Source organism: Amblyraja radiata, chromosome 14, assembly GCF_010909765.2.
Source record: "Amblyraja radiata isolate CabotCenter1 chromosome 14, sAmbRad1.1.pri, whole genome shotgun sequence".
Taxonomy (NCBI): domain Eukaryota; kingdom Metazoa; phylum Chordata; class Chondrichthyes; order Rajiformes; family Rajidae; genus Amblyraja; species Amblyraja radiata.
The window spans coordinates 37529010-37555286 of record NC_045969.1 but is presented as its reverse complement, the minus strand read 5'-3'; the positions used below and the strand labels follow the sequence as shown (position 1 = coordinate 37555286).

The 26277-nt window shown below is 41.3% G+C and overlaps 1 protein-coding gene across 1 annotated transcript in view; it reads right to left on the bottom strand.

The window, feature by feature from the left end:
• Positions 1-12722: 12722 nt before the first annotated feature.
• The window catches only part of gap43 (growth associated protein 43), a 125791-nt gene continuing 112236 nt past the window's right edge, over positions 12723-26277 (bottom strand). The window contains exon 3 of the mRNA XM_033033152.1: positions 12723-18242. Coding sequence (XP_032889043.1) covers positions 18154-18242 — 89 coding nt within the window. The 3' untranslated portion in view covers positions 12723-18153. The remainder of the gene's footprint in view (positions 18243-26277) is intronic.

Sequence of the window (26277 nt, the reverse complement as noted above, 5' to 3'; positions counted from 1 at the left end):
TAGGTCACCGAGAAATCATTACAGTTTCTGTCCGTCTGCAGTGAAATGTGTCCCACTTGCACTGATCTAGAGAGTCTGACAACAACCAACAAGGGTCAAACATACAAAACATATAACTAGTACATGTTCCTCCTTCCTTATACTGGGACCATCCTAAAAGCCACTGGGGGAAGATATTTAGGCATAAATTGACTCTGCAGTTGGTGTGCGTACTTGTGCAACTGTGACAAGAACCTGGAGCTGGTTCCTTAGATATTCTTGTGTATTAAGAGCAAACGAGGGAACCTGAATGTATTGTGCATTGGGAGTGGAGTCACTGATAAATCCAGGGGCAATCCAACCACTGTTATTCCCGTTAATGATGCTTCTGTCTTACTACTGACAATCAGTGCTACCCTTTAAATTAGTATCATCTTTTGTAGCCTTCATGAAAGAATACTTTGTTTTATCCCAGTAGGCAGCTGATCAGGCAACTAAACCATCCTACCAACAACTGGAGAGCAGTCCTGAGCTACTATCTACCTCATTGGAGGCCCTCAGACTATCTTTGATCGGAATTTACTGGCTTTATCTTACACTAAACATCATTCATGTTATTCCCTTTATCATGTTTTGTACACTGTGGAAGGCTGGATTGTAATCATATATTGTCTTTCCTCTGACTGGTTAGCTCATAACAAAAGCATTTTAACTGTAACTCGGTAAACGTGACAATAAGCTAAACTAATTAACTAACTAACAATGGAATGAAAGAGGGGATGATCATTGGTCGGTGCAGACTCAGTGGGCCGACGGGCCTGTTTCTGCGCTGTATCAGTAAAATCTAAAGTCTAAAGAGCTAGTCTAAAGTCTAAACATCCGTTAAAATACATTTTAACATAAACCACAGTGACTCTACATTCCTCTGTGATGGAAGGCGAATAAAAAGTTAAATATCTTCCTTTCTTTGTTCTCCCACGGTCAGGGGCATCGAGCCTTCCGTTGATGGGACGATCTTGGCTCCCGTGGTCAGCGGTCGGGCTCTCCGCATCGGGGCGAGCAAGCTCCCGCATTGGGGGGATCTCAGCTCCCCGCGCCAGGCGATCGGACCCCGGGTCGGAGCTAGTTGAACCTCTTGCGACTTTGGAGTTTCCCAGCATCGTTCTCTACCTGAGGCTCCCTGAGACAACGATTCTTGTAGATCCCTTTGATAATGGGGAGGTCAGTACCTATGATGGATTGAGCAGTGTTCACCACTTTTTGCAACCTTCTTTGTTCCTCTGCATTTGAGTTGCTGAACCAGGCCCGGCTGCAACCTATCAATATGCACTTTACTAGTAAGATTAAACGAGAACTTACCAGTTTGAAGTTTGATCTGTATTTTATGAGGAGTTACGATGAGGGATTACGTGAAGAAGCCCGCCAGGCGCATGCGTGTCATTCTTCAAAGCAGCGGTGTGGAATCACAGATAACTGTAATGACTAAACATAGTAAGATTAGAGAAGAGGTACCAGTTAAGTATATGATCTAGGTGGGAGCGGAGGGCACATAATCCCTCATCGTAACTCCTCATAAAATACAGATCAAACTTCAAACTGGTAAGTTCTCGTTTCATCTTACTATTTTACTTCGGAGTCACGTGAAGATTTTAAAGCTCTGTGATTTCATGCCGTGGAACGAGTCCATGCATCACGTCTGCCTTGATTGTTGGGAGGATTGTGTTAACATAATTTGGACATGAATTCGACATTGAAATCATAAATTTTTTAACACAAGTTTATAACCCCTTTATATGGGTTTAAATTAATTTACAGAACTTAAATTGTTTCTGCAAATGTTCCAGGTTTCATTCCTGGTTTTACAAATAATTGGAATGTTTTTCCCCTCCAGACCATCCTGCTGCCTTGAGGATTTGGTCCATTGGTACATCCAACTGTATCGCTGCCGATGTAGCTGCAGCCCTGGTGGAAAGAGATTTTTAAAATTTTAGTATCCACCCCAGCCTGTGTTTAGCAACTGTTTCAGCCATCTTGAGATGGTCTGGACCGTCACTCTTGGTGTGGTTGCTAGTGGCTGATAAAAAATGTGCCTTTTCATTGCCTCTTAGGATATTTGTTTTCTCCATGTGTAACGACAGATGTTTTATTATACACAGACGGTCATCTGTTGGGTATGACCTAATTGTATATAGAGGCCTGCTGATCCCTTTTTCTGTTCTGCTTACTATCTCATAAATATGAAACGTAATATTTTCCGTTGAGAAAGTCATGTTGTCCAGTCTTGTTTTGCAGTGACTGTATCCTCTGTGCCGTGACCAATACCATTAGCATGACCGTTTTAATGTCAGTCTGTGTAAAGACAGAACTGTTGCTGGAGACCAATTCCTGAGCATCTTCAGGTTATACTCACATCCCATATATGGGAGTAACTGGTACTCCTCATAGGCTTTGTACCAGTGGGTCAGTCCCAACAGTGTAATGGTCTGTCCCCTGCCATAGGTAAGTCGATAGGGCACTTCTGGCGCAGTTGATGGCACTGTAACTGAGCCCCTCATCGTAGTGGAGGCCTGCCAGATATTCCAGAACAGTTGGGATGTTCATGTCTCTGATTCCATGTTTGATACCACTGGGAACCATGGTTGTGTAGGCCAATCGGGTACTACCAATTCCAGATGCAGAGTCTGTTGTATTTCCTTAATACCCGACTGATGAGGCAGGAAAGGAGGGAATGCGTAAATAAACAATTTCCCCTCCCCTCCAATGCAGCGAAAATGCATCTGTCGCCGTTGCCCCAGGGTCTGGTTCCTGTGTAACATAACTTGATAACTGGGACCTGGTGTCTGCCACTGAATTTAGTCTTCCTGGTAGATAAGTGGTTGATATCCAAATATCTTTCTGGAGACACCATTGCCAATTTGTATGGCCAGATTGTCACATGATGTCGATTTGTTTCCACCCTGTGGTTAATGTATGCTACCACGGTGGTATTGGTATTGGTGGCTCCGCACCAATTGTACTGGCATCAGTTTGTAGTACCATGGAAAAGGTTATTGACAATGCTTGGATAGGAACAAGGCTAGAGTTATCTATCCACCATTTTAGTTCCATTTTAGCCTGATTGGTAGTTTCACAGATCTGTCAAAGTGACCTGCATAATTTAGTGCTTGTTTTTTGCTTTCTGTATGTTTTGGTAATGTAGAGGTCCAAATTGTGTGGCTGGAAAGGCAGCCATCATTATGCCAATTACTTTGGCTACCAATCTGATGGATGGTTTGCTGATGTCAGTGAGGTTTTTATAAGCCTCTATTAAATCTGTAGCCTTTCCCTTAGGCAGAGTCACCGACATGTGAACTGAGTCAATGGTGAAACCCCAGGTAGTCCATAGTAGTGGAAGACATTAGTTTAGATTTAACTGGATGAAATGAATCCCAGTTCCCCAAATAACTTTTTTTGTGGCTGTTACAGTTTGTTTGGCCAATTCCAAAGTTTTTGCACATAATGAGTATGTCATCTAAATATGCCATGACCATGTGTATACGTTTCCGTAGAAACGCTTGGGCTGGTTTCAAAACTTTTTGTGAACAGCCTGGGCTGATGATAACCCATTTGGCAGTGCTTTATACTGCTAGAGTTGTCCCATCCAGTTGAATTTTAAGTAACATCTGTGGTCACCTCGTATAGGCACTGAATAGTAAGCATCTTTAAAAATGATGCTGGCCATTGAAGTAACCTTTGGGAATTAATTGTTAAGCAGTAACAATGGTATCTATTTTGTTAGATCTATGATGATGCGATGACCATCATCTTTTTGTTTATATCTCGGACACGAATTTTAATGGTTCGTGTTGAGTATTCTCAATTACACCTTTTATGTAAAGCCGCTTCAGTTCAGCTTGCGCTTTTGATTTCTTTCATCAGAAAGCACGAACATTCGGTTCAGTATATGTTGAACTGGAGGGCTGTACCTGTGTATAAACTCTATTGTATATCCCTGGATACTGCTTAAGATGTAGATATCGGTTGTTATCATGCTCCATACATTCAGAAGAGAGTGTTATCTCCACCCAATCTCCGTGCCCACTGTTTGTAGGGAACCAGACCCACCAACCTCCATAGTTACCAGTGGCAGGTTTACCTTTTTGTAGGTTCTTCGCTGTTGTAGCGCTGGGGTCTGGATTTACGGTTGGTTTGCGTTGGAGGTCCCGCATCTTCCGAGAAGGCCGGTCTGGGCCATGGCCTAAAAGACTCATGTTTTTGAGTACCGGTCCTTCGAGCTTTCACCAGTTTTGCTGGTGGGTGCAAGGTTCAAGTAGGTTCTCTTGTTCCTGCACCCCTTGCACACTTTCTTCTGCGGACCCCTCTTCCAGGTCAGCCCAGAACTGACCCGCAGTGCTTTCTTCTGATGAGGTAGAAGCACTGTGCAGCCCTTAAAGAGGTACTGCTGTGGGTTTATCATAGGGCCCACAGTGACCCGATTCCATGTCCCGGAGTCTGTCACGTTGGAGCAAAGCTCCATACACCGCTTCTTCCCGCTCCAGCGCTCTCGGGCGCTGGCCGCCGGCGGTGATTCAAAGTCGGACTCCTCTGAGTCCACGACCTTGTTTGTTTTGTGTCTAGCCTTTCCGCCCGGCCACGTGGATCTGGCCGGTGCGGAGGCGACATTGGGCACAGCTGATCCCACTATGGGTGATCCAAGTGCCGCTGGCTGCTGCTGGCTGCCCGCTGCTCCACGGTCCTCCTTCTCCAGCTTTGTCCTTACTGTCCTTCCGTGGAGTGGATATGGCCGGTGTGGAGGACATCTGGCACAGCTGATTCCATCTAGCCCACCAGCTTTGTCGCAGCCCGTTGTTTCTGCACTTGCAATCAGCATAGAAATGCAAAAAAGACCACAGCTCTTACCTGCAGGTCCAACCTTTGTCCAGCTTCCCCTCCTGTACAGACCTAGCGCGGTGAAAACATTAGTTTTGCTCCCTCTCCCGCCCGGCCCGGTGCGGGAGCGAGTCGGGAGCGAAAGCCGGGTACAGCTAATCCCATTACGGGAGCCGATTCCGGCCGCAGCTGTAGTCCCCTGTTGCGCTTACTCCACCTGGCTTAGCCACGGCAGGAGCGCAATCTCCTTTTGTCCCCTAATTTTGAAAAAAGGGGACAGAGCACAAATACAACCCACTGTCTTTGTGGGTTGTTGGCTCCCATTTCGTCCACCCGTTTGGGGTGAAGTTTGGCACTCGCTCCCGTTATGGGAGATGGTGGTGCCGACGTCCGTTGCTGGCTGCCTGTTGCTGTTCAGCGGCAGCTCGGCAGCCTTCCTGCAATTAAGAAAAAGGTAAGGAAATCTCTTACCTGTGTTGCTGGTTCTCAACCTGCTATTTCGGGAGGAACGTCCTTCCTCCCGCTGTGATTTCCGCAGCTCCACGGACCCATGTAGCGTCCTCGGGGCAGTTGTCCGAGTTTGTCGGACTGACGGCTCCGGAGTCGGAGCTGAAGATGCACGGACTCCCGCTAAGGGAGACTGTCGTGCCACTGGCCGTTGCTGGCTGCCTGCTGCTTGCAGACTCCTCCCCCGCCAGCTTTCAACAGCCTTCTGTAGAAAAAAAGGTAAGTATGGAACGAAGTTCCCTTACCTTACTGTCGCAGGTTCGAAATCCTGCCGTTCGGGAGGAACGTCCTTCCTCCCGACAATGACGAGTTGCAATGTGTGTAGCGCAATGACACGCATGCGCCTGGCGGGCTTCTTCATGTAGTCACTCACGTGAGTCCGAAGTAAAATGTACATTTAAGAGTGAATTAAGAAGGTTAAATGGTGAATGCGCCCCTTTAGATAGAGAGGTATACAATTAATAAATGCAAATTAAAAAAAAGTGATACTTGTTAATTAAACACATTGTGTCCCATTTACATTTAACAAGGCAGCCAAATTACTAGCCGTGTAATGAGACCAACTGTTAAGCCAATGATGGAGGAGCCTTTGTCTCACCTCATCAAGAGAACTGCAGCCCTTTTCAGTGGTAATTCTCACAAGGTTCGGCGGTATGGTGGCGGTATGGTCCCTAACAGCACCAGGGACCCAGGTTCCCAGGTTCGATCCTGACTGCAGGCAACTAAAGCATCCTACCAAGGTGCTTGTCTGTACGGAGTTTGTACATTCTCCCCGTGACCTGCGTGTGTTTTCCCGGAGATCTTCTTTTTCCAAATTCCAAAGACGTACAGGTTTGTAGGTTAATTGGCTTAGTATAAATGTATAAATGTAAAATTGTACCTAGTGTGTGTAGGTTAGTGTTAATGTGCGGAGATCATTGGTTGGCATTTTCTCAGTGAGCCGAAGGGCCTGTTTCCGTGCTGTATCTCTATACTAAACTAAAGTCAGTATTGCACTTTTATGGTGACACCACAGAGATGTATTGGAAATCTGATGGAGTTTAAATAGTTTCACCAATAAGGATAAGTTGCAAAAGGATACCACAGTGGTACATCGGTTGAGTTGCTGTCTTACAGCGCCAGAGACCCGGATTTGATCCTGACTACTGTATAGAATTTGTACGTTCTCCCTGTGACCACGTGGGCTTCCTCCAGGTGCTCCGGTTTCCTCCCACATTCCACAGACGTGTGGGTTTGTAGCTTAATTGGCTTCTGTAAATTGTACCTAGTGGATAGGATGGAACTAGTGTATAGGTGATCACTGGTCGGCGCAGACTCAGTGGACCTGTTCCCATGCTGGATCTCCAAATTAAACTAAACTAAATTAAACTTGAGTCTGAAGAAGGGTTCTGACCTGGAAAGTCACCCCTCCCTTTTCTCCAGAGATTTTGCCTGACCAGTTGAGTTACTCCTGCACTTTGTATCTATAAACTAAACTAAACTTCTATTCACCCGAAGTTAGCTGGTTGAGGGTTGATTTACTCTAACTGAAGAGTTTAAAAAATATTTTAAAAATCAGTTTGATAGGAGAGGTATAAATGAGTTACTTCAAAATAGTAGCTATAGAGAATTCAGATTAATGACTACATTCTTAGAATGAGAATTACCGGAACTAAATTGGCAAAAACAGTTAATACAAAAGGTAAATCAGTTATTCTTCTTTAGAAAGCTGCGGGTACCAAGTCAAATGAAATCTCAGGATGGAAATTAACGGTCTTGCATGAGCTCAGAGTATTAAAGCTTTAGATCAAAAGTCTATGACGTTGGACCATTAACAATTCAAGGTCAAAATATTTATAGGAATAAACGTCCCATTCATATTCCTATCGTTCACACCAAGTACTTAATACTTTCCCATCAGTTTGATTCCCATCTTTGTCCACTGTTTCAGGCTGAACCAGACTGTTTGCATTTTTACCTAATATTTCATTATTAAATATACCTATAATCAGTTCTGGTGATCTGACTAAAACCCCAGATTATCTTGAGGAACAGAATCTTGGGTTGGCAAGATGGGGCAGCGGCAGTGTTGCTGCCTTGCAGCGCCAGAGACCCGGGTTCAATCCTGACTACGGGTGCTGCCTGTACGAAATTTGTACATTATCCCTGTGACCACGTGGGTTTTCTCCTGATGCTCCTACATTTCAAAGACATAGGGATTTGTAGGTTAATTGCCTTCAGTAAGATTGTAAATTGTTCAAGAAGGAACTGCAGATGCTGGAAAATCGAAGGTACACAAAAATGCTGGAGAAACTCAGCGGGTGCAGCAGCATCTATGGAGCGAAGGAAATAGGCAACGTTTCGGGCCGAAACCCTTCTTCAGACTGCCCTGATTCTTCAAATTGTCCCTGATGTGAAGGCTAGTGTTAGTGTGCGGGGATCGCTGGTCGACGCAGATTCGATGGGCTGAAAGACTTATTTCCGCGTTTTATCTCTAAAACTAAAACAAAATATAAAAGTGTGAGCTTTTTTCCCATTATTAGCCCGTAATTGAGTAAATTCTTCTGAAACACGTTTAGTTCAGGGTTACCTTCCGATATTCCAAAAATGATCCATTCTGGTTTTGGTACCAGTTTTATTTTAATTAATTTTGTAAAGATGTCAAATATTTCATTCCAGAATTTTTGGATTTTTGTACAAAAAACAAAAGAATGCGCTATGGTAGCTTCTTGACACAGACATTTATCACAGATGGGTGAGACATTAGGGAAGAGTTTATTTATTTTAGTTTTTGAATAATATAGTCTATGTAATGTTTTGAATTGGATGAGAGTATGTCGTACGTTGATCGAACATTTATACACCTGTAGTAAGTGATTATCCCAGCTCTCTTTTGAAATTTTTATAGCTAATTCTTGTTCCCAATCTCTTCTAATTCCATCAGTTGTGGGTATTTCTATGTTTAAGATGATGTTATATAAGTACGATATTAGATTTGCTGATTCCGCCTTTGTCTTCATTGCTTCATGATGAAAAATGCGCCTACACCAACAATAAAAATGTGGATATCAAATATGTTTGAAACACTACATCTGGAAGAGATGAGATTCCTCTTAGCAGGCAAAGCAGACCACTTCCAAAAGACGTGGTCTACGTTTTTGGAACTATTACAAGCATAAGGTGCAATAGTAATCTAAAAAATAAATAAATAAATAAATAAATAGAGGGTGCCAGGATCTGGCAACGGGGGGTTAAAAAAACAACAAAAACAGACTTGGTTGGTAGTCCCCTTTCTGCGGAGTTTAATGTTATAATTGAGCGCTTGTTTCTCCTTTCTTTTTCCTTCTTTTCTAGGGTCTACTTTCTTTCTTTACTTCCTTCTCTAACTTCTTTTCTAAGGGGCTTTCTTTTCTCAACACTCTCCTGCACCTTCACGACTCTTGCGCACTTTCCTTACTTCCTTTACTTCTATCTTTTTTTTAAAGCTCAAAAAATGAAGCGGTACAAAAAATGTATTAAGACATATGTGTTGTGTATTATTGTAACTTACCGTACTTCTAATAAAAAAATTAAAAAAAAATAAAAATAAAAATAAAAATAAAAATATAAAAGTGTATTTCCATTCATTGATGACTAGCCCTAGTTCAGTTAAGTTCACTTCAACACTATTTGCAAAAAGAATGAAACAACTATTTTTTTTACTTCTTCTCACCCCTCCATGTAACTGTTCTGAATATCCTTTTGCTCCCTTTCATTCTATCACGGTTTCCTCTTGAAAGTATTTGACAGACATAAATGAATACATTATTTCTCCCATGAGTCTCATTGATTTAAGGCCAAGCTACAAACTGGTGTATTAATAGATTCCTCACTGATTTTATCACCTACTTCTTTCATAATAGTTATCTTTCTGAACATTCGCGAAAGTGGATTTGGTCTGTGACAGTACAGTCATGGACATCCAAATGAGTCTGATACTTTCCTTATGGTTATGGCTGGTGACAAATGTCTGCTAGGGTGCTGTGAAGTCTCATTCTGAATAACCTCATTGAAACTTACCGAATAATGAAAGGCTTGGATAGAGTGGATGTGGAGAGGATGTTTCCCCTCGTGGGAGAGTCTAGGGCCAGAGGCCATGGCCTCAGAATAAAAAAGGCATACTTTTAGAAAGGAGATGAGGAGGAATTTCTATACAAAAGAGGCTGGTAAATCGGTGGAATTCATTGCCACAGCCAGCTGTGGAGGCCAAGTCAATGGACCTTTGACAGATTCTTGATTTGTAAGGTTGTCAGGGGATATGGGGAGAAGGCAGGGGAATGGGTTTGAGAGGGAAAGATAGATCAGCCATGATTAAATGGTAGAGTAAACTTGATGGGCCAAATGACCTAATTCTGCTCCTATAAATTATGAATTTATGAGCTAGCCTCCAGTGAGGGTCCCAGCGATGTTTGACTTACCTGTTCATTGGCCTGTAGCTGCAGCAGCACTACTTTTCAGTTGAATTTTTGCCACTAGTTGTGTGGGTAACATTTCCTCAGGGAACGTTCCATCATTTGTATGAAGTCAGTGAAAACATAAATCTATGCTGTTTCTTATGAAGGTTTTTTATGAACTCACGGCTGAAGATGGAGGATGCTCCTGAAGAGTTGTTAGACTGTATTTAAGTATTGTTTTGGAGGGAACTGCAGATACTGGTTTATACCGAAGTTAGACACAAAGTGCAGGAGCAACTCAACGGGTCAGGCAGCATCTCTGGAGAATAGGTGACATTTCGGAAGCGAGCCCTTCTTCAGACTGGAAGTAGAGGGTGGTGGGTGGAGGGTGGGGAAACAAACTGGAGGCGAGAAAGGCCAAAACAAGTTAGGGCCGGCAACAAAAGGCCTAAGAAAGGGTGGAGTCCATAATGGCCCATTGTTGGCTTGGGAAGATGTGCTAATGACAGGGATACAAGTAGTGGAACTGGTAGGATGACTAGGGTGGGGGAGAGGGGAGAGGGGGAGAGAGGGATGAGGGAGGAAATATAGGAGTTACTTGAAATGAGAGCATTGAATATTCACACTGCTGGGTTATAAGCTGTCCATTCAAATGATGAGGTGTTGTTCCTCCAATTTGCATGTGGCTTCATTCTGATGGTGAAGGATGCCCAGGACAGAAAGGTCAGTGTGGGAATGGGAAGGAGAGTTAATATGTTTGGCAACCTGAAAGCCGCTTAGGCCAAGGTGGACTAAACATAGGGGTTGTTCGCTTTTCCACTGAAACTGCCAAAATTGATCTTCTGTTCAAAGAGCTTATCGTGTACAACAATTCTCGTGGTTTTTTCACATTGACCGCTGAATTTAAGAAATTCCCACAGAAAGTTAACTTCCTTATCTAAGTGTGTCATAAAGTCTCTTACAAGGGCTTCTTTGGAGTTCTTTATTTCACAATTTCTCCTTCGTGGGTAGCACTAAATATAATATGTAGTAACAAATGCTTCTGAAATTCATTCCATTCAAGACAATCTTCGTAGATCATGTCAACTTCTCTCAAGCTATGTGTGAGCTCTTACTGTTTTGGGGGCATCCAACCTCGAGTGTGCCACAGCTTTTCACTTAATTTCCAAATTATAACCATATAATATAACCATATAACAATTACAGCACGGAAACAGGCCAACTTGGCCCTTCTAGTCCATGCCGAACACTTATTCTCCCCTAGTCCCATCTATCTGCACTCAGACCATAACCCTCCATTCCTTTCCCGTCCATATACCTATCCAATTTATTTTTAAATGATAAAATCGAACCTGCCTCCACAACTTCCACTGGAAGCTCATTCCTCACCGCTACCACTCCCTGAGTAAAGAAGTTCCCCCTCATGTTACCCCTAAACTTCTGTCCCTTAATTCTCAGGTCATGCCCTCTTGTTTGAATCTTCCCTACTCTCAATGGGAAAAGCTTATCCACGTCAACTCTGTCTATCTCTCTCATCATTTTAAAGACCTCTATTAAGTCCCCCCTTAACCTTCTGCGCTCCAATAAATAAAGACCTAACTTGTTCAACCTTTCTCTGTAACTTAGTTGCTGAAACCCAGGCAACATTCTAGTAAATCTCCTCTGTACTCGCTCTATTTTGTTGACATCCTTCCTATAATTAGGCGACCAAAATTGTACACCATACTCCAGAATTGGCCTCACCAATGCCTTGTACAATTTTAACATTACATCCCAACTTCTATACTTATGGGGGCAGCAAAGTGGCACAGCGGTAGAGCAGGTACCTGACAACACCAGAGACCCAGGTTCGATCCTGACAATGGGTGCTGTCTGTGCAGAGTTTGTACGTTCCCCCTGTGACCGCATGCGTTTTCTCCAGGTGCTCTGGTTTCCTCCTACCTTCCAAAGAAGTGTAGGTTTGTAGGTTAATCGGCTTCTGTCAATTTCCGCTAGTAAGTAAGGATGTGAATCTTCCCATAACTTCTCAAAACAGGCTACAGAGTGACATGACATTCTCAGAAAAACATGATAATAAGTCATAGTCTTACAGTGTGGAAACAGGCCCTTTGGCCCAAATTGCCCACATTGACAAACATGTCCAATCTACATTAGTCCCACTTTCCTGTGTTTGGCCCATATCCCTCTAAACCTCTGCTATCCATGTACCTGTCCAATTGCTTCTTTAGCATTGCTATAGTACCTGCCTCAACTACCTCCTCCGACAGCTCGTTCCATACACCCACCACCCTCTGTGTGACAAAGTTATCCCTCAGATTCCTATAAAATCTTTACCCCTTCACCTGAGGGTAAGTTTCAGTTACTATAATTACAGGGCCAAAATCTTAATGATTTAATGGACACAAAGTGCTGGGGTAACTCAGTGGGTCAGGCAGCACCTGGAGAGCATGGATATGTGACGTCTTGGATGGGGACCTTTCTTAAGTGTCTAATGATGTATATAGTTATCAAACATTCATTTGAGCCTGTGTAGAAAGGAACTGCAGATGCTGATTTATACCGAAGATAGACACAGAGTGTTGTAGTTACTCAGTGGGTCAGGCACCATCTGTGGAGAAAAAGGATGGGTGACTGAAGTCTGAGAAAGGGTTCTGACACAAACCATCATCCATCCTTTTTCTCCACAGATGCTGCCTGACCCGCTGTGTTACTCCAGCACTTTGTGCAACATTAATTTGAGTCTGACAGTTTTGTAAATGCTCACTTTCTGTTTCGCACAACTTATATTGTTGTAAAACCTCACATTTACTGTGCTGTTTTTCACTTAACATGAAAAAAAGGCAAATATTGGAATGGGATGAAGTAACCATATAAAATAACATTTTACGAATAAATATCAATGGGTTCTGTCTGGAGAGAAAGTTATACTTAAGAAGGAAACACCAAAGACGTGAATATTGTGAAGACTGGTGACTTTTATTTTTTCATTCTCCCCATTGTCTCTCTAACGTTTTGTGAAAAAAAGGCAGGCCACATTCTGCATCAGCCATCTTAGATGCCACACCGATTACACACACTCACAAATTCAGAATATCATTACTGCTGAGTAAAAATAATTTACCAGTACAAAAATACCAGCAATCAAGCACTACAGAACATCACAAGGACTCAACGGCACCAAGCAAGTAGATCAGGATTGCGTAAGGCAGTGGCCAATCAAGTAGGCAGGAAGGCAATCAAAAAATTCACTAAGGCTGAAAGAAATGTATGTTTCCAACTACAAACTCTGTGCTCTGAGGATGGTGAATTCGTAAAACACACTTGTACATTGTCTGAGCCTTATGGTTAAGCATGATGATATTGGCGTTTATGGTGTTCAATAGGATTTACCAATAGGACACCTGGGGCCTCATTTTAACATCCTCGTAAAATATATTCTCTACTTTGTGCAAGATCTTAAAGCCTAATTGGCACTGTACTGCAGTGGATTCAACATACCAACTTAGAAGGGGAAGGTTTTCCATACAAGATTATCACACTCTAAATTACACGATTATTACTGAGACAGATGTAAAATAGACTACATGACATTTAAGGTGGCTAATGACGGTTCTCACCTGTCATTTGATTACATTTGACCTGTTTCATGTAAAGATAGGCAACATACTGAGAAATTATCCATAACAATCATACTACCAACAGATTTAGTATCTGCTGGAGTTTCAATTTGTGGCAATGCAGTTGGAAATATACACGCAGCCTTTTTTAAAAACTTTTCAGCCTAAGCATCAATTAGGTCCAAGTCAAAAGTACAGCTCCAACAAATACAACATTGGTACAATTTGAAACCTAAGACCAGCATGCGTACAGAATCTCAACTCTTCCTTAACTTAGTTTTGTTTTATTTTTAATTTTAAAAAAAAGAGGAGACCAAGGGTTCTAAGCTTGCTTCAAATAGAGCTGGATTGTGACCCAATTTTAAATCCTACCTCCCACCACCAAGTAATTGCTTTTGTTAAAGTCGCCTGCTATCCATGGCCTGTTTCACCATTGCCACCATCTTTGCAACTTATCTAGAAGCCTGTGAAACCTATTATTAAGCGGTCAATTACTAAAATGGTTGACGGATGCCTACAATTGTAGCTACAGTGGTCCCCTGTGTTCTGATGAACAAACCTGTAAATTGCTACTTGGACTATTACAAATATATGTGTTACAAAGTACACCCACTTCCAGTCCACTAACCATGATTCTATCTTGGTGAGGTTTAAGAGACTGTCTGATTAAAATTGGGAGGTGACCTCTATGCATTTAGTTCGTACTACCTCTGTAAACTGTCATTCTAAGAAGACACTTAATGCAGTTGCTTCTGGTATGGCAAAAAGATTGCAGTCTATTCAAATGGCAAGGCAATTCATGCTCACATTAATGAATAGGATTATATTGATACAGCATTATAAAAAGTCACTTCAAGAACAATATTAAACATTTCCTATTTTGGTTATGTTCATCTTAAAAACAGTAGGTTCAAAACTTCATTTTAAACAACCATGTTATTGTTTGGTCTGACCTATGAAATCTCACTGCACTGATATGCATTCCTTATGTTTACTTTGGGGCTGGAATCATTATTAAAATTCAGTTTCCTTCATTTCCCTATTAACTTCAATTTGTGAATAATAAACTTCAGCCAAATACCTTGCAGAATAAACAAGGCAAAGCCAGTTATATCTGATGTTGCAATCATTCTCTCTGGCAGCTACAAGGCTGAATAACAGCCAGTGGATTAGATTATTTAGCCCAAGGTTAACAAAACAATGCCACTGCACTAATGTAACATGTAACAAGGTACAAGTAACTACCCATAGCAAAAGCATTTTGTGGTATGCAAATACCAACCAGAAAGCTGATTTAGTGCTGCCTATTTGTAAGCAGAGGTATAGAAAGCTTGGCAATATATTTTAAAAATATATTTCTTGTGCTGAGATTCACAATGTTTTCACAATGTACTTATTTAACCAAGCCAAGAAAAGTAGATTGGATTGTTTCCAGGCCCTTTCATGCTCCCCTCTGCATTTCCCACAGAAATTTAAGTAATTGGTATACCCTTGTCGGCCTCTATAGCCATTTTCTCAATCCCTGGAGTTTTCACCAAACTTTCATGTATTTTCACAATAACAGTGGCAACAATTGCAGGAAACAATTCCCAATTTTAATTGTAGCTACAATAAACAATTGTCGAAAAGTAGAACTGTTTCTAAGAGATTGGGCATTGAAAATGTCAACTGATGGCACCAGAGATGAACACTAATTATGCACTTGGGTTAAATGTCATTAACTTTGGTTATATTTATGGTACGTCATCATGGATGACGTCGAGAACCAGAAGCATTTAGATTTGGGAATTATAGGTGTTTTTTAAAGCAACGATGGAACTTTTACAAAAGTGAATTACATTTTGTTTTTGTTTGCCAGAAAGGGAAAATGGCCAGAAAATCAACAACACTAGTAATTATTAATTGCCAATGTGCGTCGTAAATAGCTGGATTCCAGAGTCCAATGTTAACTATCTCAGAGTTTTAGGTTAAATTACCAATTTTTCAGAAGAGGAAACTAGATGAAGACTTTTTTTCAGTTTCTCAATTAATTATTATTATAGATTTCAGGACCTACCTTTTGGGTATATTTCCAAAAATGAGTTTTCTCGCACCACCAATAGTAAAATATCGGAGTGCAAAGTTCAGGTAAGAACAGTTGAACAATTCCTCTGTGAAACTTGGTAAGAAGATTGGATCAACTCTGCTTCAATTAAGATTGTCATGAGTTGCACACATTCATATAATCAGCCCAGGTGTAGGAATATGTTTTAGTGAATGCATTTTCCAGTCTTGATGTTTCCAATTAATAAAAAATAATATAACTATTATTTCTGCCGTTAAGTTAGGTATATTACCGTGCCTTTTAAACTAATCACCAATTAAAATCACACTTTGGAAATGTTGGAAGTATTTATCAAAATAAGATTCACACTTTTTGCTATGTATTTTAATTGGTTTTGGTTAAGTGGCAAAAAAGCTAGAAGTTAAAACGGATTGTGCATTCCTATCTATTTTGATATATCAAGTCATTTTTAAATGTTCTCATTATTATTTCAAACCAATGAATCGATTGAACGCTATGCAACTTGCATTTTAAGATATACTGAATTCAGATTTGCACAGTGAAGATATTGCCCATTGAGTGTGCATAATATTGATGATATTATTCAGCAAGGAATATGTGTCTTGAAATATATTCAGGAAAAACTTTCATTTTTATTATAGGTGCAGAGATAGTTTTAATAGTATATTATTAAGACCTGATATGTTTTATCCTGCTTTTTGCCAAATTCTGAAGGAATCTGACTTGTTCAATTTTGAAATTTGAGAATTTTGTTACACTTATGAAACTTATGATTCCCAACAGAGGTTAACTTTTCAAAGCCAGGTTATTGCCTTAAAAGTAATGTGATGAAGTAAATGATTCAAATGTATTGTTCTGTAAGTGGGAGGAATATAATACATGTGTGTAAACAAGGATGATCTATTTTGTCAAATGCATCGCTGCTTTGTAACATTCTCAGAATGTGTTACCAATGCTAACTCAACACTTTATATGGAATCTCAATAATAGCAATTGAATATTCTTCCAGGCATAGGCATAATATTTTTTAAATTGTCCACAATTCTCTTTTGCTGAATATGTTAAAGCAACTAATAATTTAAGAAAAGCTGCCAAACTTCCAGCAAAAGTATGTTCTAGCAATGACTGTAATGGATATCACCAGAAGTGCTACAATAATAGTCAAGGATTTGGAATGCCCTGAGGCTAACGTGTGAGTCACAGCCCTGTAGACATGTGAAGAGGTCTGTAAGTGGAGATGTTTTGCGGGTTCGAGGGACACTGATGTGATTTTGGCTCTTTCATTGACTTCCAATAGATGAACAAACTTACTCTTGCTCTCTTGTTTCCCCCACACCAGATCAACGCTCATGCTAATTCTTTCATACATGCTGCATGTGTCTTTGGAATGGTGCGAGGACCTGTAGTTAAGGCAGCAACGTGAATCAATTTCCCCGCAGTGCATTACTGGAGACAGTTTCTGTGCTAGCTAGCCCTGTTGTGAATGAAATGAAAATTTTCTCGAATGCGTAGGGAGTTGAAGAGCTGGAATTGGAAACCTGTCCAGGAACTGTTGGAGATCTGATAGCAAAGAAGAGTACTTTCACACATGTTAAACCCATTATTGGCATTTGTATTTAAGCACGGCACAATGGGTTTTGCTCTTTTTTTCAATGTTTCCCAATGAATAAATGCATGGGTTTTTGTCTGGAATCATGTGCCAATTGACTGTGGTGTTTGATACACACAGGCAGTACATTTATGTAAAATGGCGTACAATTCATGCAAAAATCCCCAAATGCATTATTTTCTATGTATAATAGTCAAATTATCCAATGCCTTTTGAATTCTGTCATTCTGTCAGCTCTTATTATTCCCTATTTTTAGCTGCTTTCATAAAATCGAATGAGGACCTTTCTTGCATTCTGTAAAATTTTCCCCCTATTTAATGTGAATAGGCAAAATAGCAGACTTTGTTTTCAATATTTTTTACCAGATTACTGCTGAACAGCATAGGGCATCCATCAAGATAAACTGATAACAGTATTGCAGCAAATTGCAGGGCAGAGCAGAAAACATCAAAGAAAGAGGAATATAGAAGTCAGCTAGTCACATTTTATATCTGCAGGCTGCCGTTGAATAGCAATTAAATAATCAATACACTCCTCTCCCAATTGCGTAATGTAATTCTGTCAAAGGTCATGCAACAAACATATGTCAACAGGACACTTGTGTATAAGTTACGAGGCAGTGACATAATCATCAAATATTCATGAATTGTTGGGTAAACTAAAATCAGGTTAGTTAGACTGCAATTAGTTAGATTACAATTAAATATTATTTGATCAATTAAATGGAGATTGCTGTGAAGATAAATAACAACCTCAAAGTTAGGATCAAAATGAGGCCTTACCCACCAATAATTGCCACTTTGCTTTATTCTTAAAACAAATGGATATTCATTCCAATCACATTTAAAAGGATACCATTTTCACTTACATTTTTACTTCGTAAAATAACATTGCAAACAGTGAGACAGAGAGCCAGAGAAATTTTGTACAGTGCAAAAAATTCCAAATGATGATCATCAAACTGCCAGAACAACACCAAGAACATTTAAATTAAGCCACACTGTTTGACTGGAAAACTTTCCCGCCTTTAGCCATACGGGGAATGGTCCACACATCAAAGGGGAGAGAGTAGTTGGGGCTGGGACCTTCCATCTTCAGGCATTTTCCACCGTGGCCTTCTTTTCATCTCCTTTAACCTCTTCAGTTTGGGCACTTTCAGAGGGTTTACTTTCATCTGCAGAATCTGAAAAGAGACACATTTATTTTGATAGAATCAAATTTGTTGCTTTTTTCATGAATGTCATAACTATTAATCAACACTACTTTTGTATATCCAGAAAATGTATTAGCATTTTTGAGGATAATTGGTCGACCATTCACTATATCTTTAATTAACAGAATGCTTGCAATAAGCAGATCAACATCCTCCATCTATTACTAGACAAGAGGAAGTTCTGAAAAAAATATTTTAATTTTAGCTCGGAAATCTTTACACAGCTAAACTTTCGGAAAAGTAAAGTCGTAATTCACAAATTCCATTACAATTGTCTTTTCAGTAACTTGATTTCTTTGCCATTAACTGTCTGAGGTAATTCGGATTTTATTCAGCTGAGTTGCTGAGTTGCTAATTCTGAAGAATCTTCCATCATATAACATAATTTTACCTTCTGTGTAATATTTCTCACCCTGGGTTTTTTGTTGAATGTCGCTGGTATTCAGAACCGCTTATCTTACTAAAGGGCCTGACCCACTTATGCAAATTTCCAGCAACTGTCTTCCACCTTCAAGCTCGAGGGCACTCGCCTGAAAAACCTCGAGCTGGATCGACCCTCAGCGATGAAACTGCGAGCTGGATACACCGTCAGCACACACACACACACACACACACACACACACACACACACACACACACACACACACACACACACACACACACACACACACACACACACACACACACACACACACACACACTCTCTCACACACACACTCACACCATCCATCACACACTCTCACACACTCACACACACACACACATCGCAAAGGTGGGGGCCATGGAAAGCGGGGGAGCGCTGTCTGAAATTCACACACGCGATGAACAGGAAGGTAAAAGACGGCTGGCACAGTGTACGGTAAGTCCTTTAGAGAGCGGAGGGGGGGGGGGGAGAGAAGGGGAGAGAAGGGGAGAGAAGGGGAGAGAAGGGGAGAGAAGGGGAGAGAAGGGGAGAGAAGGGGAGAGAAGGGGGGGCGAGAAGGAGTGGAGACACTTTTAAGAAGCCAGACAACTTTTAATAAAGTTTAATGGGCATTTAACATTACCAGTCGGTTTTCCTTGGTTCTGAAAACTCCAATGAGCCAATTAAAATGCCCGATCAGCAAAGGAAGTTGCCTAGGGCTACCTCGACTGCCTATAACTACATGGTGAGCCCTTTACCACTGCACTAAAATTTTCTTCGACCAAACTGAGGCCGCAAATATGCGGGAACTTCTCTCGAGCATGAAGGATAGTTACAGTGATCTCCTAGGGCCACGTGTCGACCATGCTGCAAGTTTATGGCGAGCGCAAACTCGTTTAAACTCGCAAATTAGGTCGCCATAGTGGGACAGGCCCTTAATGCTTTGGAAATAATTTAAAAACATTTTTAAAAGTGAAAAACTGCCTCCCAGTGGCAGAGACCCGGGTTTAATCCTGACTACGGGTGGTGTCAACACAAAGTTTGTATGTTCTCCCTGTGACCATGTGGGTTTTCTCAGGGTGCTACAGGTTCCTCCCATATTCCAAAGACATGCAGGTTTGTAGGTCAATTGGCTTCTGTAAATTGTGCTAGGTTGTAGGATAGAACTAGTGTTTAAGTGATCATCGGTTGGAGTGGACTTGGTGGGCTGAAGGGCATGTTTCAACGCTGTATCACTAAACTAAACTAAACTGAACTAAAATAAACTTAACTAAGCATCTGCTTATTAATCATTTTGTAGCGCAGGAGGATGAGGGATGATTTTATAGAGGTGTACAAAATCATGAGAGGAATAAATCGGGTAAACCGAGTCTCCTGCCCAGAGTAGGGGAATCGAGCACCTGAGGACGTAGGTTTAAAGTGAGGAGGGAAAAATATAATAGGAACCTGAGTGGTAACCTTTTTTACACAAAAGGTGATGGGTGTATGTAACGAGTTTCTGGAGGAGGGAGTTGAGGCCATACTATCGCAATGTTTAAGAAGCATTTAGACAGATTCATGGATAGGATAGGTTGGAGGGATATGAATCGAATGCGGGGAGGTGGGACTATTATAGATGAGACATATTAGTTGACATGGGACAGTTGGCCGAAGGGCCTGTTTCCAGACTGTATGACGCTCGCGTATACCTCTATAAGCAAGTTGCTATGTCTTGTATGGCACCAAGCTTTTGGAATGTCATTGACCTGTTCATCTTTATTCTGGTTTAGTTTCGTTTGTTTGTTGTCACATGTACCAAGATACATTGACAAGCTTTTTTGTTACATGCTATCCAGTCTGCGAAAAGACTATACATGATTAAAATGAAGCCGCCCACAGTGCACAGATACAGGATTAAGGTAATAACATATAGTGCAAGACAAAGTCCAGTAAAGTCTGATTAAAGATAGTCCAGGGGTATTCTTCAGCCTTTTCCATTGCCATGGAATAGCCAAATACAAATTACAAGAACACCATCTCATATTCCACTATGCCCTGACAACATTTCCTCAGTACTGAGGATCAGGGATCTCAGCCCAAATGTCAACACTCACCTTTACACCTCCACAGTTATAGAGTCAAGGATTCATACAGTATGGAAACAGGTCCTTCAGCCCAACTTGCCTACACCAACCAACATGTCCCATTCACACTCATCCCACTTGCCGTAGTTTGGCCCATATCCCTCTAAACCTGTCCTATTCCAGCTTTCTGTGGGTTTTTTTAAATTCTTGATTTCAACATTTGCATTTTCTTTAGTCTTTAGCAATTTGCCTTTCTTTAAAAATGAAAGTGTTTCAAGTAAAATGGTATACAGCTGTGTACAGACTCTTCACCCCGTTTGCCAATGTGTCAAGATGAGATGTCTGAAATTACACTGCATATATATTTTGCGAAAAATCTAATCTAGGAGGAATTTGTTCAGCAGCATAGAAACACGAGGTTTAATTATTATTTAGCAAACCTCAGCATAAGAAATAGCTCGGATAAATGGTTTCTCACAGGATCAGCAACTCTTGGCAACTAATCTCAACTGAAATGTTTGAGAAAAGTATTTAAGGTTTGAGGCCTGGAAATGTTGGAGGAGAAGAAAAGTAATTGGGAGACACATTAGATCTTTAACTTCATAAGTGTTTCATATATTTATAATTCAATTTAGCAGATCTTGTTAAATATTATGAATAATATTTATAAAATTTCTCCCATAAATAGTTCAAATATCCTTTCAAAATGTGTATATATATATATATATATATATATATATATATATAGACCAAGTACCCTCAACGCCTGGTTGTGGGGGGGGGGGGGGGGGGTGGGGGCTGCGGCGTCAACACACACACTAACCACCCCCCTTGATATTATATTAATATTATTAATTTGCTCCTTTTACACCACCCCGCCCTATCCACTCACACTTAGCCGCCAACTCACAGGCGCGTCTAGAGAGAGAGAGGGGGGGGGGGTAGAGAGAGAGGGAAGAGAGAGAGGGGGGCAGAGGCAGAGAGAGAGGGGGCAGAGACAGACAAAGAGGAGCTGAGAGAGAGGGGGCAGGGACAGATAGAGGGGCAGAGAGAGAGGGTGGAGAGAGATGGGGGGAGAGAGATGGTGGAGAGAGGGTGGGGATGGGGGGAGAGAGGGGGGGAGAGAGGGGGAGGAGAGGGGGGGTAGAGGGGGGGAAGATGGGGGGGAGAGAGGGGGGGGGAGAAGGGGGGAAGAGGAGGATGAGGTGGAGAGGAGGAGGAGGTGGAGGGGAGCGGGGCAGGCAGCAGCGGGCAGCAGCAGCAGGCAGCAGCGGGCAGTAGCGGGCGGCCCCGGGCGGCAGCGTGAGACCCATTGTGGCGTCGGTTTTATTTTCAAAGTTATTTCAGATTCTTGAACATTTTGATTAATAACTCGAGAAATAATGCATTAAATTTTCAGAAAGGCGAATTTTGACTTCACGGCATATATCTCTATCGGAATATGTAAAATGTCACCGTTAGCACGTCGTTTTTTCGAGAAGATGTGATCACACACACACACACACACACACACACACACACACACACACACACACACACACACACACACACACACACACCCAAGATCAGAGTTTTATAGTTATAAGGATAAGGATATATATATATCTATATATATATATATATATATATATCTGTTGCTCTCAGTAAGGATTTTGTACTTTTTCCCCGTGACTCTGTGTCTTCGGGTGCTCCACTCTCCTCCCACATTCCAAAGACATGCAGGTTTGTAGGTTAATTGGCTTCTGCAAATTGCCCCCACTGTTTAGAATGCAAAACTGGGATAACATAGAGCTAGTGTACGGGTGACCATTGTTTGGCACGGATTCGGTGGGCAGATGGACATGTTTCTACACTGTGTAGGAATGAACTGAAGATACTAGTTTACATCGAAGATGGACACAAAATACTAGAGTAATGCTGAAGGACAGGCAGCCTCTCTGGATAAAGGGAATGGGTGATGTTTCAGGTCAAGACCCTTCTTCAGACTGCAAACCTTCATTCCTTCCATCCAGAGAGGCTGCCTGTCCTGATGAGTTACTCCAGCATTTTGTGTCAGTTTCTATACTGTATCTCTAAGCTAAAACTAAACTATTATTCTATCCATTGTTGATCAGAATTTGAATCCCAGTCTTTATGGTATACAATGTTCTTAATAACTGCTAAGAAAATTAAGTTTGTTTCAATCCTACGCCTCTTGGGGGCATTCGTGCACAATAGCTGTCAATATTTTAGCACTAATTGGCCATTTCACCAAGGGAAGCACTCGCACTCAGTTGTGTGAGGGTTCAAATGTGTTGCCAGTGACATGGGACTGCTGTTCTGCGACCAACTGGTGTTCGAGAACACAGAATGATTCATCACTATTTTGACTCCTACTACAGCGCATTGCAGTGTATTTAAGACAATTTATTTGTTTAAAACATTCTCCATTTAAATTTGGCCAAAATTTGTCAAAACAAAGAAATATAGGCTTTGTGGGCTATTGGACTTTGGATAGAAATAGAATCAATTTTTATTTTAGCATTATGCATATTATAAAAAAATATATTTTGTAAAATTCATGCCTATTGGCAGGTCATTGGAAATTATGCAACACCACAATAGTTCCATGCCATTCTTATTCAGCATTACAATATTTTAAATAATTGAATAGACAAGTCTTGTCTTTTATTCATTCATGGGATGTGTGCCGTCTCGGCTGAGCCAGTGTTTAATTGCCCATGGCACGGATGTATGTTTGGTGTCATCTACGTACAGGAAGCACCTATTTGGAATGTGGGCAGCATAGGAGCTCAGTAATTAGAGCTGGTGCTTATTCTGAGGAAAGGTTCTTACCCGAAACGTTGCCTGTCCACTCCCTTCCCAGCTGCTGCCTGACATGCTGAGTTCCTCTAGCACTCTGTGTTGTGTTTCATTAACAGCTTTAGTTAGTGGGATTTAGGGTACTGAAGTGACACAGAATATCAACTGGTACTTGCGAACAAAGGAGAACAGACGCCTGGTAATTACTATCCATGGAATTCATGCATTTGAAAAGGAGCAGTAGTGGAAATTATGTACCGTTATTTGACCTTCTAAATATATTGTAATCTTTTCAATTGGTAGCTTTTGTTGAACCCTTGACATTTTCTTCTCTTTTGCCACAGCAGTGTGGTATTGTTCATGGGTTTTCGGCAGGTAAGATTCTTAACATCAAGATCTAGTCTCTCTGAAGCAAAATGAATCTTTTTGCAGAAGCTTAGTTTCTGAGGCATCAGATTCCTGGTGACATTACCACCAAGTGCGTCACGGTGGCGCAGCGGTAGAGTTGCTGCCTTGCAGCGCCAGAGACCCAGGTTCGATCCTGACTATGGGTGCTGTCTGTGTGGAGTTTGCACGTTCTTCCTGTGACCGTGTGGGTGTTCTCCGGTTTCCTCCCACATCCCAAAGACATGCAGGTGCAGGTTAATTGGCTTCCCTGCAGCAGCCTGGGGCTTACCTGGATCGGGAGTCGCTCCAGTACATCGTGTGCGTGGAACGGGCTTTGGACTCATTGTAAATGGAACCCAAATATGGCGACTCATACATGTGTGATCTATGCAAAAATAATTTCACTGTGCAGTGCATAGGTGAAAATAAAGCACCATTGCACCATTGTAATAGTTGTATCTCCAGACTGTCATGGACTGGATGAATGCTTTTAGAAATTGTCATATCCAGCTCTCTTGTTGTCCCATTCACATAACCTGAAAATGTATTCATTAGTCCTGATAAACCATCTTTTATATTGCTATAATTAAGAGGATTTATCAGCATGCAGCCATTTTTAGTACTGAAGATATTAATGAAGCTTGAATTGTAGGGCAAGAAATAAATAAGTGTAGTCTTCCACGGTGGGGGTGCATTGGAGGTTTCCAGGGCTGAAGTAGACATGGTATGGATAACGTTCAAGCAGTCGGTAAGGAACTTGTCACTCTTAGACTAAAGACTGAATGATGGAGATTAAGTTCAGTTTAAGCTTAGTTTAGTTTAGTTTATTATCGTTACGTGTACCGAAAAGCTTTTTTGTTGCGTGCTGTCCTGTCACTGGACAAACTATGCATGATTACAGTCAAGCCACCCACAGGATAAAGGGAATAAAGTTTAATGCAAGATAAAGTCATCCAGTTATCTCTCCCTGTGTGTGTGTGTAGTGAACAAGAGACTAGAAAGTGAAGAGGGACAAGATACCAAAGATGAAATGATCATACAATGTAAACCAACTGAGGAGCCACAAAATGCCTTGTCCCAAAAACAATAATGCTGGCAATTTTTGTCAAAGTGGCCTTGCAGCTTAGGACGAAACAGACTTTAGGAGATGCATACATACAGTTATGCACCTGTGGGTTGGAGATTAGGCAAGAGCGAGGCACAGTGACGCAGCAGTAGAGTTGCTGCCTTACAGAGCCTGAGACCCGGGTTCGATCCTGACTATGGGTGCTGTCTGTATGGAGTTTGTACGTTCTCCCTATGACCGTGTGGGCTTTCTCTGGCTACTTCCCACACTCCAAAGATGTACAGGTTTGTAGATTAATTGGCTTCGATAAAAAATTGTAAATTGTCCCTAGTGTGTACTGTGCAGGAATCGCTGGTTAGCACGGACTCAGTGGGCCGAAGGGCCTGTTTCCGCATTGTATCTCTAAACTAAACTAAAAAAGTGAATGTCTATGGGAAGTCTGTCAGTAATTCTCTGTATGAAATCTATATATATATATATATATATATATTTAGTCTTTAAAACTTATTGACGTTACATATCAATTCTATTGGCATTCCTTCAATTTATTCATAACCTGGCTGAAACTATGTAATTGGGATTAAGTTTGCAACACTCACTGGTGCTGTTTATTTTAATTGTAGTTTCATGATTCTAGTTCATGTTGAAGACAAAGGCTTCTCTGGAAAATGACCACCTTTTAAGAGACAAGGGTAAATTTGATGATTTAGAGCAGGAATGAAATATGCCATTGATCCGTTTGCAGGCTAATTAGATCAGGAAATGGAAGTTTGACATGTCTTTTGATAAATGCTGCCGCCATGATTCTGTGCTGGTGAAGAAATACAGGACGTATTGCAAAAACGTTATTTGAAGTCATCGCATTTGAATCTGTATTTGGTCAAAGTGCCCATGCATATAATCAACGATCTCCCACATTCACTTCCACATGCCTGTTTGAGTTTTGGCTAAATGCTGAGGTGTAATTTGTGAAGTGAAATATGGTGCTTTATATTGCTGTCTGCAAGCACCATTATACTGCAATAAATCACAGAGCAGGGCAGCAGGGGAATGAAACCGTTGTTTAATTGCAAAGCATGTCTGAGCCTGGCTAGACAGTGCAGTTGCCATAGTGACATTACACCAGTGGTTGGTAACTGAGGAGTCTCCAGAGACTGGGTGCTTCATTTAGTTTTTAAATTTAATCTTAAAGATACAGTAGAAGCATCTGCCGTGAGATCCCAGTGACATGTTCATTGATTTTGTTGCTAGGGTAACACTAAATACCAGCCATTTTGCTGTCAA